General features: G+C 36.3%; 1 protein-coding gene across 4 annotated transcripts in view; it reads right to left on the bottom strand.

The window, feature by feature from the left end:
• MAPK10 (mitogen-activated protein kinase 10) overlaps positions 1-17,679 on the bottom strand; it is a gene marked incomplete at both ends in the record, with an annotated part of 165,438 nt that overhangs the window by 27,737 nt on the left and 120,022 nt on the right. For all 4 annotated transcript variants that reach the window (XM_082653758.1, XM_082653759.1, XM_082653760.1 and 1 more), the window contains one exon: positions 16,171-16,295. In XM_082653758.1, coding sequence (XP_082509884.1) covers positions 16,171-16,295 — 125 coding nt within the window. The remainder of the gene's footprint in view (positions 1-16,170; positions 16,296-17,679) is intronic.

The raw sequence follows: 17,679 nt of genomic DNA, 5'->3' as shown, positions 1-17,679 counted from the left end.
ATTCCCTTCTTGTTTTTTTTTTTTTTTTTTTTTTTTTGCAGTACACGGGCCTCTCACTGCTGTGGCCTCTCCCGTTGTGGAGCACAGGCTCCGGATGCGCAGGCTCAGCGGCCATGGCTCATGGGCCCAGCCGCTCCGCGGCATGTGGGATCTTCCCGGACCAAAGCACAAACCCGTGTCCCCTGCATCAGCCAGCGGACTCTCAACCACTGCGCCACCAGGGAAGCCCAATTTCCTTCCTTTTTATGGCTGAGTAATATTCCATTGTATATATGTACCACATCTTTATCCATTCATCTGTCGATGGGCATTTAGGTTGCTTCCATGTCCTGGCTATTGTAAATAGTGCTGCAATGAACATTGGGGTGCATGTGTCTTTTTGAATTATGGTTTTCTCTGGGTATATGCCCAGTAGTAGGACTGCTGGGTCATATGGTAATTCTATTTTTAGTTTTTTAGGGAACCTCCATACTGTTCTCCATAATGGCTGTATCATTTTACATTCCCACCACAAGTGAAAGAGGGAATGGTTCTTTGGGGTCTTTTGTGTCTCCATACAAATTTTAAGATTTTTTTGTTCTAGTTCTGTAAAAAATTTGACAGGGATTGCATTGAATTTGTAGATTGCTTTGGGTAGTATAGTCATTTTCACAATGTTTATTCTTCCAATCCAAGAACATGGTATATCTCTCCATCTGTTTGTATCATCTTTAATTTCTTTCATCAGTGTCTTACAGTTTTCTGCATACAGTTCTTTCATCTCCCTAGGTAGGTTTATTCCTAGGTATTTTTGTTGCAATGGTAAATGGGAGTGTTTCCTTAATTTCTCTTTCAGATTTTTCATCATTAGTGTAAAAATATACACTTTTTAAATTACGAGTTTCTACTTCTTTTCTCTCCTAGCACTGATCTCTCTGAAAATCTTAGAACATGACATAAAGATTTTGGATCAATGCAATTTTTCAATTAGGTATAAAGTGCTCTGCTAATCTAGTAATTACTGCCCCTTCTACCTACCTAGATTCCATACGCTTAGCACATTATATAAGTAAATGTTCATGTACCACTTTTTTTTTTTGCCGTACGTGGGCCTCTCACTGTTGTGGCCTCTCCCGTTGCAGAGCACAGGCTCCGGATGCGCGGGCTCAGCGGCCATGGCTCATGGGCCCAGCCGCTCCGCGGCATGTGGGATCTTCCCGGACCAAAGCACAAACCCGTGTCCCCTGCATCGGCAGGCGGACTCTCAGCCACTGCGCCACCAGGGAAGCCCCATGTACCACTTTTATACACAAGATGTTAACAGAAAAAAAAAGTAGCAAATATTATTGTAAATCCATTTCTATTCTAAATTTCATGATTACATAAATTATTAAAAGACCCCCTTTGTAAAGAATAATAGAACTTTTTAAAGGATACTGAGACATAGTTCAATGAGCACTGGCTTAGAACCAAGGATTTTGGCTGTGGACGGTGTAAAAGTCATTTTAAAAATTTGTACAATAGGAATAACAGTACCCCGAAGTAGTGGTAGGGGTTCTTTTGGCTGGGGTAATACAGAATAGGAACATGGATGGGAAGGTTAAATAAAATAGTCAATACAAAGGTGATTAAAACATTTCCTTAATTCAATTAATTCTTTTGAAAATCTGCAGTGTGCTAGGAACAAGTAGTTACACAGATGATGCAGATGAATGAGACAAAACCCTTGTCCTCAAGTTGTTCTTAGAGTAATAATTTCTAAGGTATCTGTGGTGGGGACAGAGTGCTGAGGGGGTGGGGCAGTGATTGGGTAAGGAACAGAATCACCTGAGGATGAAAGGTTATTTCTAATTAATAATTTGCTCACAAGATTCTAACATATCCCACACATCCCATTAAGAATCATCTCTTATGAAACAGACTTGCAAACTTCAAAAACAAAATTATGGTTACCAAAGGGGAAAAGTGGGGGGAGGGATAAATTAGGAGTTTGGGATTAACATATACTCACTACTATATGTAGAATAGATAATCAACAAGGATCTAATGCACAGCACAGGGAACTCTACTCAATATTCTGTAATAACCTATATGGGAAAAGAATCTGAAAAAGAATGGATATATGTATATATATAACTGAATCACTTTGTTGTACACCTGAAACTAACACAACATTGTAAATCAACTATAATATAAAATGAAAATTAAATGAAAAAAAAGAAAGAGAATCTCATGTCATATAGATTACAACAATTAGGTTGAAACTATTTCAATTATACTCACAAACTAAAAAGTCTCTCTTTAGTAACATGATGTTTTTTTAAAGTTTATTTGAGCATTTTCACATATAATATCCTATCTCTTAAAACCCTGTTAGGGCATTTCATAGATGCAAATTACTTGTGACAATTATACCACCAAAAACATCTTGGAATCTGTCATTCTTTTTTTCATCTTCACTGTCATTGAAATTCATTTTTTATCATCTTTTTTTTTTTTTTTTGCGGTACACGGGCCTCTCGCTGTTGTGGCCTCTCCCGTTGCGGAGCACAGGCTCTGGACGCGCAGGCTCAGCGGCCATGGCTCACCGGCCCAGCCACTCCGTGGCATGTGAGATCCTTCTGGACCAGGGCACGAACCCGTGTCCCCTGCATCGGCAGGTGGACTCTCAACCACTGCGCCACCAAGGAAGCCTTATTTTATCATCTTTTATCTCAACTACTTCACCAGCTTCTTAACTGGTCTTTCTTCTAATAGTCATCACTCCAACCAGTCAGAAAGAATGGTCTACCTAAAACAGACATCTCGGATTAATATTCCTACGGTCACTCCTTCTGTGCTTCCTGACCTGGTATCTTCCTTGGTCATGATGAATTACCTCACACAGTTCCTCATATTAACTGCAAGAAGATGTCTCTTCTCTCCTGGCCTTTGAACACATTGCCTCCTTTGCTCAGAAGATCCTACTCTGCAACCCCCATTTCATTTGGCTAACTCTTGCCCATCCTTTTCATCCCATTTAAGACTTTTCTTCCTCCTGAAAGTCTCATTTGTCTACTAAAAGTTGGGTAATGCATTATTCTTTTGGCGTCTCTAGTACCTTGTGCCTCCTTTTCATAGAATTTACCAGAGTGGTTAAAACTTCTCATTTACTTGTCTATCAAACTTACTACATTATAAGCAACTAAATAATAGGAACAAGGTCTTTTTATTATTATAATTAATGAATTCTCAATGGCCATATATAATTGAAGCTCAATAAAAATTTAGGGAATGAAAGAAGTGAACCCATCCAAGGTAGGATGAGGCCTTGAGTCCCTGTCTAATTGTGGATCCTGAGTGGTTTCCATTGTGCTCTACTGTACCCCTATATGACGATTTTGGTCTCCACACTCTGTAGCTCTTTGTCTTCGCCCATTGCCTAGAACCCCTTGGTCTGAGGAAGCTGGGGTGTTTGCCACAATATTATAAATTAACTCATTGCAAGTCAAATTTTTGCGTTGTTGCTAAGCCTTTTATTCATGGGGGAGCTACTCATTACTTAAGAACTTCTCTGTGAGTGTATGTGCAAGAATTCTGGCTAGGAATAAACTTTTCTTTGTGATTAAATAGGATTCACAAGGCGATGGAACAGGGAACATGAGCAAGCCTACTTCAGAAAAAGAAGTGGTGACAGATTGCTGTACCATGATGACAGCATTCTGGTGTATATGTCATGAAACGAAGTCACCAAAAATGCTTTCTGCTGGACTTAGTCCAAAATAACAAACATCTTAGATAAGACATTTTCATTAAAAGTGCCTGAAGCATAGCTATTTTATCCCTCTCTTCTTTCAGAGGAACATGAAAAGAATTCAGTTTTCAAAAAGCACATAAAGATGGAAATCAGATCCTCCCTGGAATTAGAAACTGTGGGGAATTTCTTTGGGTTATCAATTAAAAGCATTTTTCATAAGCAAAAAATTCCATTCTTTCACAAGATATTGTGGGCCAATATTCCACAAATGACCCTGTGAGTCCCAAATTAAACCTGTAGCAAGCTATAGAAGTGGTTTTTATCATTCTTACGACTGTCTTGCCATTCAAAAGAGACATAATAATTTTATTACAGCATATACTCTGTGAAAGACCATAAACTTTTAATAGACTTATAAAAAGGGAGTGTAACCTTTTCAATATTCTGTCTCATCGTTGCATGAATCCATTCTGCCCTCTCCTCACATGTAATGGATGCCCCAGGGCCTAAGCAATGGTTCCACACTTGGGAAGAAAATGTTCACATCAAGCCTTTTCCCTGAATCTGAAGGTTACCACGATTTAGCACTCAAGAACACTTCCTGGCTTCTCTTTTTTCTGATTCTGCAGCTCCTCAAACGTCCAGTCCATAAATTTTTGATCTAAGGACAGTTCTGATGACATGCTGATTTCATCTCTATAGTTTTAATTTAAAAGTCAAAATAAACATCTTTCAGGTTTAATAACTGTTTGTTTTCACATGACCACACATTCATTTTCAGCATCATTAAGGATTGTAATTTCTTATTATTTCCCTTCTATCCTAGAATGTGAAATTTCTCAATTTACCTCCTAACTTTGATAGCATAACCAACTCTAAGCATGACTTCTGAAACAAGATGGTTGATTAACTTGACCCTATGATCACCCCCTGCATAGCGAAGAAATTAGGCCTTTTTATGTGTTTTTGCTGTTCATTTGTTTGTTTCACTTTTATGTTGCAATAAACAACAGATAAAGAAACAAAAGTCTTTGGAGACAAATACCTCAGAGAAAAATGGGTAGTGCAAAGGAAGTAAGTCCTTAACTAGGAGAAACAAAATGGAAGCAAGATATGAGGAAAGTGGGACCTGTCATTCTCATGAAGTCTGATCTTCATGCAAAACAATGCCATCATAAAGCTATAGAGCCGCCTGTCAACTGAAGCCTTGAAAGTTTCATAGCACAAGAAAAGAGCTAGCTACTTGAAAAGTAGACACTGGTATTAATTTCTGTTTCTTGAAGAAATGTCATTTTAACTTGCCTAGAATCACAGAAATCTTTTTCATATTTTCAATAAATTTTAAAAATCGTAATGAAAATTGGAAGCATAATGCTTGATATTTACCTGTCCCTTCTCCTTACATCCCCTACCTAAAAAAAGAAGAACTTTTATAAATGAAAGGGTCTTTCTATACAAATAAAAAATTACCTCAAGGAAATAACCTGAGATTTTCTAAGAAGTGCATTAAGTCTTTTGGCTATGTCTATGACTGATAGCCAACTTTAACAGTCAATTACACATATTTTGGTAGCTCCCTCATCCAAAACTTTCTGTATCAGGCTAGCATTTTTTAAATATTAAGAATTAAATTTGGAGGTAAAAGCTCTAAAAATCTCATAAAGCCCATGAACTATATCCCTAGGAATATATACACACATAATTATAGGCATATAATTTCAGTATGTTTTTTACCAGCCCTCAGAGTCTCATCCAAGGAACCTCTAGGGTACATGAATGACAGAATAAGAAAGCTTAGTGCTAGATCATGAGCTCAGCAGGGTAGGGAAGTGTTTCCCTCATTTGTGCATCTTTAACTCTGGAACAGTGCTCAACATAGCACACGAAAAAAATAAGAATTTGTTATGTTGAACTGTGCATGATGGGCATGTGTGTATTGGGGGATTTTTTAAAAAGGAGAATGTACTTTTTAAAAGTTCATCACACAGTTAAACCTCATTGAATCTGGTAAAGATGGGACAGAAAAACATTTTAAGTAGAAAACAAGAGCAGATTTAGAAACTTGAACAGGGCTACCCACCAAATAAGCATTACTGCTGGGAATAGAACAGAGGTGGCCTTTAAATTACAGTATTTATATATAATAACATATGGGCCTTTCAGAAAATATCACCACCTCTGCAGAGCAGTATCAGTTTCTTTATCAATAAAGGTTCTATATTGAAAACACTCATAATGATACAAGGGTGGGCAGGAATGCCTTAGAGCTACACTTGAACTTATATACACAGTACTTTAGAGGAGATTCTTTTAGGACAGAAAAAAAATTGTGGAGAGGGAACAGTCTAGTTTGATTATTTTAGCAACATTGCAGGTAGACAAACAAGGCAGGAATGCAAATTACCAAGTAAGTTATGTTTCCTAGAGATTAACCATTTTTATGATTTTTACTTATCTCAAGGCAAAGCTGTCCAACAGAGATTCTCTCTTCTGACCGACCTTTCTTTCCTCCTCTTTAGTCTTCCTCTTACTATAAAATTTGGTAAGTTTTCATTGACAGAAAACCTTACAAGTTCCGATATTGACTTCTTTGCTTATCTCTTAGGAGTGGCTCTGACAGGGGAAAGCATTACTTGTTTTCTTTTTTTTTCCTCTCACAGTTCGTGGATTATACTACTTTGTGGCACCTTAGACAGATGCCACAATGAGTAATCTCTTTCTTTCCAGGATGAAAATATTAAGAAAATAAAACACGCTCTCACAAATACCTGCTCCCTTGAGTTAAGCGGGTGGATCTCATAATAACTAGAAGTCATCTAGGAAAAAAGAAAAAAAAATCATAGATTTGGGAGAACCTGACAGGACATTATAACTCTTGCTTTCAGAGATCACCAGCTGTGGAATGTTCTAAAAAACCAATTTCTGTTCCCTTCCCACATTTTTAAAAGAATTCTCCTTCAGTGCTCTATTCAAGAGATTAACAGTATTCACTTCCTAAAGGGCTCAAGGTAATATATGAAAAGAAAAACCTGATCATAGGCTCTACCAGTCAGCAAAACAGGTATCTCCTGAGAATGAACTATTCAACTACTCCAGTTTTGACACTTGAGAACCATAGGTGTTCTGTGAAATCTGAACATCCCAATGATTTGAAATCAAGGAGGTTTTTCTTCAGTAGAACAATTTGCTAAAATTAAAGACAAATGAATTAATATTTGAGCAAAGTTTTGTTCTTCTTGTAAGTCACGTAGGGAGAGGAGCCACTAAAAGCAGGTGGCTAAATCTATCTACAACAAACATTTTGACAAGCTCCCAACAACATGGCATCAAAACAATCCCAATGTGATTCAGAAGATATTTTCACTTTAACAGTTGAGGTACTGGGCATATGAACTGTAATGTAAGTTATATTTTTCCTTAGAAGGCAGTTTGTAAACTGCTCACATTTTGCTGCTGAAAAGGATACATCAGTACAAACAGATGGAAATTTAGAATTCCACAAACGGCAGATATTAGGAATTAGAGACATCAATTTAACTTTAAGCAAGCAAATGAGAATCAAAAAATACAAATTTCTCTTTCTATAATTAAACACATAATTGGAGTGCATCAAATTGTAGTTCATGTTTCTTTCTACTTATTCATATCCATTGTAGTTCATGTTTCTTTCTACTTATTTCTAAATTTATATACATTCTGAGTATAATAAACCTACTTAGAGTTCAACTCTGCACTAAAAGGGTCTTCTGTGACAGATAGATGGCACTAAACTATTTCTCAAATTAAGCCTGCCAGGGTGTCGCACTAGCTTTTTCTCAGCATGATGTATGCTGCAATAATAAGAAATCATAAGACTCTAAGAGGTAGTCCGTGTGTCAGAACAGATGGAGAGAACAGCTGAGAGAGGGATTCAGCCAATTTATTAACTCTCTGTGAGTAGAATAAATCATATTTGAAAGAATTCAGAGGAACACTTAGTCTGAAAAAGGAATTTAAATGATGGCAATTTTAGAATGGAGAGAGAAGAATAATGTTTCACCTTAAAACATCACTCAGTAACCTCTTAGTCTTTCCAACCCCTAACAGCAAAAGGTCACCAGTGACCAGGACCCCAATTATAGACCAGGCTAGTGATGAACACTTGGAAAACATTTAGACTGATTGTCAAATTTAAAACACTTAATGAATACTATAACATACTGTGGAAATGAAATCCATGATATTAAATATTTGAGGTACCGCTGTTAATTATTCTTTTCCTTGCTCTGAAATGGGATAGTTTGTCCTATTTGTGAAAATATTTAAGAGAACTTACTTATAATTTTTGATACTCTTAAAATGCTAGACATAATCTGAGAAATGTTTTTTGAGAACAATTTCCTTTATACAAGCTCCATATAGGACTTTCGGGAAAACTCAATTTATGTGCTTTATCACATATAGTGATATATCTAGCTGTAAATATGAAAAGAAAAAACTCTTTATAAGTTTTCCAAATTTTAATCCAAGGGAAAAAAGCATGATTGAAATGATCTAAAGAAAAGTAAATGGAGTTTTTTTTTTCTTACTAAAAGTGAGTGTACTTAACATCAAGAAGCATCCTATTACTAGTACCAAAATAGTAATACGATCCCTAGTAAAATCCCAGGTCATACTCAGAGACATAGTACCATGCAGTCTTTTTGGCTTTAATGAAAAGCAATGGAGGCTTTTTACCCATTAAATTTAAGAGAAACTAGTTTTCTTATTATTTAGGTGAGATAGACTTTTTCTTCCCCAATAAAACTTTTAGATTACGCTAAAAAAAAATTCTTAAATAATGTAAATGTTGCAGGTTATGTTTTTAATAATATTTAAAAGGTCTTTTTTTTACAGTTTGAGAATTTCTATTAAGTTTTATATAATAAACTTCATTTCCATACTGGCTTGCTTCTCAGGCTCACTAAAGGCAAATAAAAATAACATCTATTAGCCCTTTAAGCATGTGTCTAAATTCCCTGGGGGAAATCAGGAAACAAAAACAGAAGTTTCTGAATTTCAGATTGATTACTTATTCAGAAGCTATCTTGAGGACATGGCCTAACCTTTTGATATTACTCACCAAAGGGAAATGTCAATTACAAAGACTTTAATTCCCTTTCCTCTCAATGGGAGAGATATAGCCTATACAGAGAGTTGTTTTCTTTTATAACTCATTTAAATTATTTCTTCTAGATACTTCATGTTTAATGGTGTTAGACTCACTGACTTAATAAAGAGATTATAAAATATTTGAAGCAAGTACATATACCTTTTATTCAGTGGTTTATCACAAAAACATAAAACTACTGAGGGACTGATTGAGCATTAGACACATCAAGTTCATATTCATGAAGGCTCGTATTTTTTCTCATTCTTAAATTTATATTCATTCTGAGTATAGCAGAATGTACTTAATACATTTATAATTTAATATATTTATAAGCCTATTCTTTACCACATTGTTTTAGGAACTTATGGATTTAAGAGAATTCAGTAGAAGATAATTGGTTAAACCATAGTTAGTGAAGATAAAGATAATACAAACAATAACTAACTCATGAAGTAGGTAACAGAGCAAGTTAACAAATGATAATCATAATCAAATAATATTAACTTTCATTATAAAAAATATATTCAGGAGAATTAGAAGTAGGAAATGAGAATAATTTCCCACCATCACCCTCAATCACTTGAATTTTGTTTGAAGGCCCCAGATAGTCAACACTTATAGATGAATCTTTAGACTACATATGAAGTCTTAGTATGCCAACTTCAGGATTCTTTGATTATTCAATAATAATCTATGTATTTCAGTTACTAAAACGTGGTCAGGACAATGATTTATATTCAAAGCTGACAAGTTTTTTAAAATATCATAGCTAGAGATAGATTATCATAGTTTGTTAAATATAATTCAAAGCTATTGATGCAATCTGGTTAAGGATTAGGAAACAGTCATTGCAATTATAACTGATTAACATTGAGGGACAATTTTTACAGATTCCTCTTACGTTCAGAATGCTATATACTAAACAGGTTAAATTGTCAAGTAAGATAGATAACCCACATTTGGAGGAATTTATGTCCAGAGATAATAAGTGATAAAATTCCTAATCAATAAAAATTTCCATTGGCTATTAACTGAATAAATATATTCAAGAGAATTAGAAGATCAGTAAAAGCAGGAACCTTGTTTTTTGTTTTAAATTCACTGCTGAATCACCAGCACCTAGGTCAGTGTGGGACACACAGTTTGGGTTTAATAAAATATTTACAGAGTGAAAAATACCAAACTGCTAATAAATAATCGAAACATATGTGACTAGCTCTGTAGGAGCTGGATAAAGAAAAAGGGCTAAGGAGAGAAGGAAAGACAAAGAAGGAAGAAATAACAAAGAGGTGAGTAAGAAGAAAGAATGACAGAGGTCTTTTTTCGTGTGTTTTACCTACTTGGCAGCAGAAAAGTGGAATGAAAGCAACCTAAAGGAAAACATATCGCTGAATCCCTCATTCCCCCATGCACATGTTGTCCAGCATTGGCTCCACAGGCCATCATCAACAGCATAACAAACAACTGAAAAAGTGACACCAACATACAAAAGGAGAACTACACACATTGATTGCAAACCCAATGAGAAATGCTCTCATGACCAGACTATCGGGTTGGCATAGTACTTGTGATTTCTACAAGATACTTGAGGAAATGAAATATTAGGAGTTTCTAAGGGGATAATGTTTACTTCACTATTACCCAGTGTGGCCCCTGAGCACCTACCTCTTCCAACCTCCAGTCTTCTCCTCTCCAGATTAAGTGAGCCTAACCATCGGTTACTTTAATTTTACTTAGGGATTTTAGAGCTGCAAATGAGGAAAGAATGAATAGATGAGTGCCTGCCTTGGGCCTCTTTCCCCACAGATACAGTCCTCAACTTTCCTTTATTTGCTCTGTATCTCAGAGGCTGGCGCCTGCAGGCTGCATTTCCAAGGCTCACCTATCGGCTGGTTTAGGGCTGGTCTCAGCCAAGAGAAGAGAGACACCACTAGAAGATGGGGGCAGTGGGGAGAAGCCAGGCCATTTCTCCCCATTTCTCTTGCCAGACACACCTGCATCTCCTCTGTGTCTATTACCCAGCTCCCACTGGACAGGCCATCACTACCCACCCCTGGGCTCCAACAAACCATCTTCTCTCTCTAGGCTTCCTACTGTCGCTAATCTCTGGGTTGTTCCAAGAGAATTTGCTCTTGACTTTTGCATTGCAATCAGAAAATATTCTTAGCTTTACCACTCTTTAAATGCCTTCTAGGGTGGTATCTGCTCAGACCTCAGACTTTAGACTACATGTCTCTCCTGAACTGGTCTTATCTGCCTGCCCTGTGTAATTTGTCCACATCTCACAGAGCCAGCCCTCACTCAGGATTGCTCAGACCAAGCTCTGGAACCTTTGCTACTTTGACCACAGGCTTCTGATTCTCTTCTCAATGTTTTCTGATCCCACGCCTAGCCCTATTCTACTCTCCTCATCATGGCTTATGAACCTGTGTCCCTGTCACTGTTCACAGTTGTAAAGCTTATATTCTGAATGTTGATATTGGCTGAACTGCAGCATGAAACCATTCTACAATGATCTTTAAGCTCTCATTTAAGATTTACCTTGAACATATTTCCAGACATACACAACAGTAAAATATACATATCTATGTCACAAGAAAATTGAAAATAGTGCATATTTCCTGGATGGTTGGTCACCCCTTCCATGTGCTCACTTTGGTAATGACCAATAAGATACAAAGGCAGACAAAAAGATAACTAAAATAATGTCAGAGTGTAACTCTGCTCAAAGGGCATGAAATCTATGATGGCCTTGCAATAAAAGAGCTTATAATAGTTTAGCTTGTTCCTATAAATTATTTCACTGTCAGCAAAAAATAACATAATCCCTAAAGCAATGAAATAGTATATATTAATAACAATAAAACATTTAAGGCTCTATTAATTACCTTATGTTGTAAACAGACAGTAAATGTGTAACAGTACTGACTATTCTCGGCTTACATTTTCTAAGTGCTTATTTTAATCGAACTTCAGCACTAATACATGTAAGTGTTATTCTGTTTCCCAGGTTATTCTCTCACTGCAGAGCTAAAGACCAGATTGTTTAACTCGAGGTCTATGTGGGTAGATTAAATTCCCACCCAGTCTTGTCCCAATTCCCAAATTAATCTTGAATTGGTTAAGAAATAATAAACAAACTCAGCACTGGCCTTGCTTCCTTAATCGCACTCCACCCACACTGACTGGGTTAGTCATACCATTTCCCCTTGGTCTCTATGTGGATGGCATGTGTACTTGTATTCCTAACAGAACATTCCCAGCCTCTCTCTCCAGTTCATCCTCAGCTGTGGCCCATGTTCCAAGCCTCTCTTCTAGCATTCTTCCTGTGACTTTGACTCAGTCACCATACAGAAGGTCCTAAGTTGCCTGCCATCCCTCCTCTGCACTCTCAAGTATTATACCTGGGGCTTGCCAACTGGAGGACAGAATTCTCAGATACCAGCTGCCTGACTGGTTCAACCTGTCCCTTTGTCCAGATTCTCAGAGTAATGTTTTGATCATTTAGGACTGGATCTGGGCCTCTCTGAGACAGAGCCTTCCAACAGTGGACCTGATCACTACTGGCTGTGAGCCAGGACCCCAGCACCAGTCCCACCTTAGACAATGGTTCCAGTGTCAGGTCTGGAGCCTTCCTTCTTATCATGAATTGAGAAATAAAGATATGTCCTTCTCTAACCCCGTAGGTTTTCAGTTGGCTTCCTTATGATGATTACTTTGAGTTTTGATATCTTTGGTTTGGTGACTGAGCACATCTCGTCCCCCTCCTCTCTCCCTCCCTCCCCATAGCCCTCTCCCACCCCTAGCAATGCAGAACAACTACAGAAGCTCTTAGTAAGGCTTCTGTACTCAGGAGCTTTCATAGAGTGCTCAGGAGTTTTTGAAAAACATAAAACTATGTTTTAAAAAGTGGTCACATTTCATATTCTCCTTAAGTTCCTGTTTTATATTCCTTGAAACGTAGTTAATCAACTCCTCCTTAGCTTGCAGTTCACAAAAGTCCTCCTAAAGTGTGTTCATACCCCTACTCTCAGGGTTTGCAGGGTGAGAGCCACCCTGTATCCTAGCAGGGTCTCTAAACTCAAGAATCTGGTAAGAAACAAGGCAACTGATCTTCAGTGTTTCTGTATTTCCCTCCAACAGATCACAGAGAATATGTTCAAGTTTATTCTCTCAAATAGCCCTGACTATACCCTAGTTTATTAAAGATAAATTATAATGAGGATTTGTGAACAATGTAATTTGTCTTTATTTTGGTTTAAATTAATGGCACTGGATTCTTTTATACTTGGCAAGGTAGTAGTGGGTATACATCAGCCAAAAAAGAACGAACATCTTAAAATCTTGCAGAAACTACATAAATTTTAGTGATTTTTAAAAATATAGAGTATTTCTATAGTTTCTTGGCCAGCTGGTCTTTTTTCACCAAATATATCTTTCCTAACATCAAAGAGTAGTAAAGACTTGCATGTAAAAGTCATAACAGTAATAGTAATGATTATGAGAATAGTAATTTATGATTTCTACTGGCTGTATGAAGTACTTCTACTGTATGAAGTACTTTATGTACATTACCTCTTTAAATTCTTAGAACACTATGCACTATGTATGATTGTTTCCTATTCTTAGTTAAGAAAACTGAGTGAGGAAAGGTTAAGAAACTTGACCTAGGTCAGCTAGTAAGTGGCAGAACAGAAATTTTAACCTAACCCATCTTTCCATATCTGCAGCATTGCATACAGCTCAATAAATTGCATTTGTGTATGCTATTATACTCCCCTTGATGAATACTGAAACAGAATTAGAATACCTCCCAATTGTTTTATGAAAAAGCATTGACAGGAAATGTGGCCTTCGTGTTCAGGGTACATACTTCTGTTGCTCTGAACATTATCTGAATAAGAACTTGCTAATAATTTGAGCAGTTCTAACTTCAAAATTGATGTAATATTACACAAATAGATGAATATTAACCTTGACATTCAACTTTTGACATTTTCAACTTCATTTTTCCATGAATAATTTTCTCTCTTACAGTTATGACAGCATTCATATGCTCTCCTCTTTTCATTTTGGTACTTTGGAACTTTTGGAAACGTGATAAGATAGCTTATAGTATGGTTAACAGATTAGTACACATAGTATTTCTCTATTCTTTATTTTTCCTGAAGATATCACATTCTCTTGCAGTTTTTCCTTTATCACTCTCTACTTGACTCTATTTTCTTCCAAAGAAACTTATTTTGACAATATTGAAATGGCTGAGAAAAAGGTTCTAGCCATGTAAGGTACCCTAAATTTTATCTTTCTATCCTTCAAAGGAATTTTTCATAAAAAGTTAAAATTAAGTTAAAATCCATTGATAGGGCTTCCCTGGTGGCGCGGTGGTTGGGAATCCACCTGCCGATGCAGGGGACGCGGGTTCGTGCCCTGGTCCGGGAGGATCCCACATGCCGCGGAGCGGCTGGGCCCGTGAGCCATGGCTGCTGGGCCTGCGCGTTCGGAGCCTGTGCTCCGCAACGGGAGAGGCCACAGCAGTGAGAGGCCCGCGTACCACAAAAAAATAACACAAAAAACAAACCAAAAACCCATTGATACTACTCATTAATATATTGTTACAGATTCTAAGCAATTGTTTTTTTACAGGCAATATGATTACAAGTGAATTACAAATGCAGACTTTATGACTCCAATTAAACTCTAGGTCACAATCCATTAAAAACAGATTATACACATTACATTAGATATATGGAAAAATACATAGACCACATGATTTGAAATATCAAAATAAGTGAAGAGCAATAATTTCAAATAATTTATGTTTGTCTAAAATTTTTATCAGCATAACCTCAAAAATAATCAGAGAAAAAATTCTTATGCTTAATTTTTACATACATATACATCATACTTTCTCTTACTTATTTCATTATTTCATTCTACCCCAGGAACCTCTTTGAAGTATTTCCCAAGAATGAGAGACTGGAAGAGATTCTAGTTTTTAGCTGTAAGAACATTAGTATTTTTAATTTTAAGTGCATTAGAAGTAAACTCATAAATAATTAATTTGGGAGATTTTATTTTGTAACAATAAAATCAAGTGACTAAAAATTAATTTAAATCAAATTAAAATTTCAGCATTGTTGTAAAACTGCTTAAGAGAGCAGATCTTAAGAAAATGTTATGAGAGACTGTTATACCTCAGTTTCCACACAGGAAGAGTCATTTATTACTGAAGTGTCTTCTCTGAAACTTTTGAATGTTTAAGAGCTGGGTTACTATGAAAAGTCGCTTTTTGAATATTATGTCTATAAAGTTTGATTCTACCTGATCCTCACTCCCATCTGTCAGCTCTCACTTCTCCAGTGGAGGGTGAAGGGATGAGAATTAATGTCACCCTTGAATTTAGCATTTCTAACATGGGCAAGCACACAATGAAGCAGAGGAAAAGAAGTCAAAACAATGCAAAAATTGTCCGGGCCAAGAATATCTTGGGGTATAAAGAAGTTCACAAGAAAACAAACAAACAAAAAGAGGGACAAGAGGACATTCCTATTGGGAGGCCTACAGGACACACATGGGCAAAACAATAGCCCTGTGCCCTGAGCAGCCCTGGCTCCATACAGAGAAAAGGAGAAAGGCAGAGAGATAAGAAAGTGATTGAAGAGAAGACAGCAAATGATTGAAAAATAATTTAAAAATTGAAAAGAGTTATGCTTCTGAGAAGATTCTTAAACTATATCTGGTTGGAAAATATGGAGATATATCTGACTCTAGTAAGAACCAACCTGAAATTTAGAACAAATCTGAAATAGTGTCCTTATTGGAATACCCGATTTTTCTCATCTGATTTATGCAAGGCTTCACAAAGGCACCAACGGCCTAGTAAAAGCTTTATAATCTAAATGTTGTTAGTACCACACTTTACTAAAGACAGGCATCTTATCGGAATAGAGGCAAAGAGACTTATTTACGTTTTCTGTTACTTAGTTTGCAACAGGAGAGGCTGATAATTAAACATAAAGGAGGAGACACCGGTGGTGTTAACAATTTAACAAAAACTAATGGAAGTGTTTCATGGACAGCCAAGGTTTGTTGGACTAAATCACCATCTCTCATAGGAAATCCTGAAAAAGAAACACAACTCAAAACACAGGCTGAAGAAAATAACTTTTACTAGGGAAGGTAATAGCTTTGTGACTTAGGAATTTTATGAAGGTCCTTTGAGTATTCTTTTGGATTCTAATTCTCCTTCAGTTCACACCATGGAACACCCAGTTACTATGATTTGTTTGTGGAAGGAAAATAAAATAAGCCGAAGACTTACCGCCTCCACTTCGGCAGGATCATACCACACATTGATGTACGGATGCTGTAAGGCATCGTCCACTGATATCCTTTTTGCTGGGTCAATCACTAGCATCTTTGACAACAAGTCCCTGGCTTGGCTAGCTGAAACGATGAATGAGAAAAAAAATAGTAATGTTTTGATTTTGGCAAGGAAATTTTTTAGAGGGAGAAAAAAATTTAAAAAACAAAGATCAATTAGCACCTTCCATCCAAATGCCAGGTAACTTCACCAAGTGATTAGGGAAATGCAAAATAAAACAATGAAAATATTTTTTTATCCATCAAATTTGCAAAAATAAGAGATGGCATAATATCCACTAACTCCAGGTCATTTCATTCATGTTGGTGGCAGTGTAAATTGATAAATATTTTTTAGAGGGCAATTTTGGCAGTATCTATTAAAATTTTAAATGTGAATACCTTATAGCCCAACAGTTCCGCTTTTAGGTATACAGTCTAGAGAAACAATTAACATGTTCATGAAAAGCATTTAGAAAGGGTGTTCACTGCAGCACTGGTCAAAGATTAAAACATTTTAAACAATCTAAATGTCCACCTATAGAGCAACTAAATGAGCTATGGTACAACTGTATCAATTATATTTGGCAGTTTAAAAGAATAAGGTAGATCTATATGGACTCACATGGACATGGTCTTAAGTGAAAAAAAAAATTTGCAGGCTGAACCATAGATCCTGATGCCATTGTATAAATCTGTCCCTTCCCAATAACACAACAAACATTTCCCTGTCTCTCTATTTATGTATATAAATGCATAGAAAGGTCTGCAGGGATAATCAACAAACTGAAAATCATAGTTACCTCTGAGGAGAAGAAAATATGTACATGTATTGCTTGCATAGTTAAAAATAAATTTAAAAGAATGAAGTTTTAAAAATGGAAACAAAGTGAGTGTACACTGCTCATTTTAAAACTTTTCTGAGCTGCAGAAAAGGATAAAGCAGTGTCTAGAGGGAGGCAAGGAGGTCAGGGGTGACTTTTTGAAGATGGGAGAAATGATGAGGACTTTAACGGGAGCAGAAGCTTCAAGAATTGAGAGGAGGGGACAGATTTGAGAGAAAGAATCCACAAGACTTAGTAACCAAATTGATGTGGGAGATGTTTAGTTTATAAAATACATATTGTCTACTGTGTGCCAGGTACAGTGTGAGATGCTAGGGATATAAAAAAATTACACGGTGATAATCATTAAGTGTATTTATTTAATAACATTGTTAAAGGACACTCTAAAAATTTCTAAAAATACACAAAATTTTCAAGAAAATACAGATACAAACTGGTTTGCAAGTTTTTATGGTGAAAATATTCAGTTTATTCCAAACATATGGTAAAACTTCAAATTAAAGAAAGCAAAATCTAAATTGGTTTGCTAAATTAGGAAAAAGGCAATGTGTTTGAATCCATGAATATGTATCAACTTTTAATTATCAATTTTTTCTGATTATTAAGGAAATATGGGTTAATTA

Source organism: Grampus griseus (genome assembly GCF_964374135.1).
Source record: "Grampus griseus genome assembly, chromosome: 4".
Classification (NCBI taxonomy): domain Eukaryota; kingdom Metazoa; phylum Chordata; class Mammalia; order Artiodactyla; family Delphinidae; genus Grampus; species Grampus griseus.
This window is presented reverse-complemented; position numbering and strand designations above follow the sequence as displayed.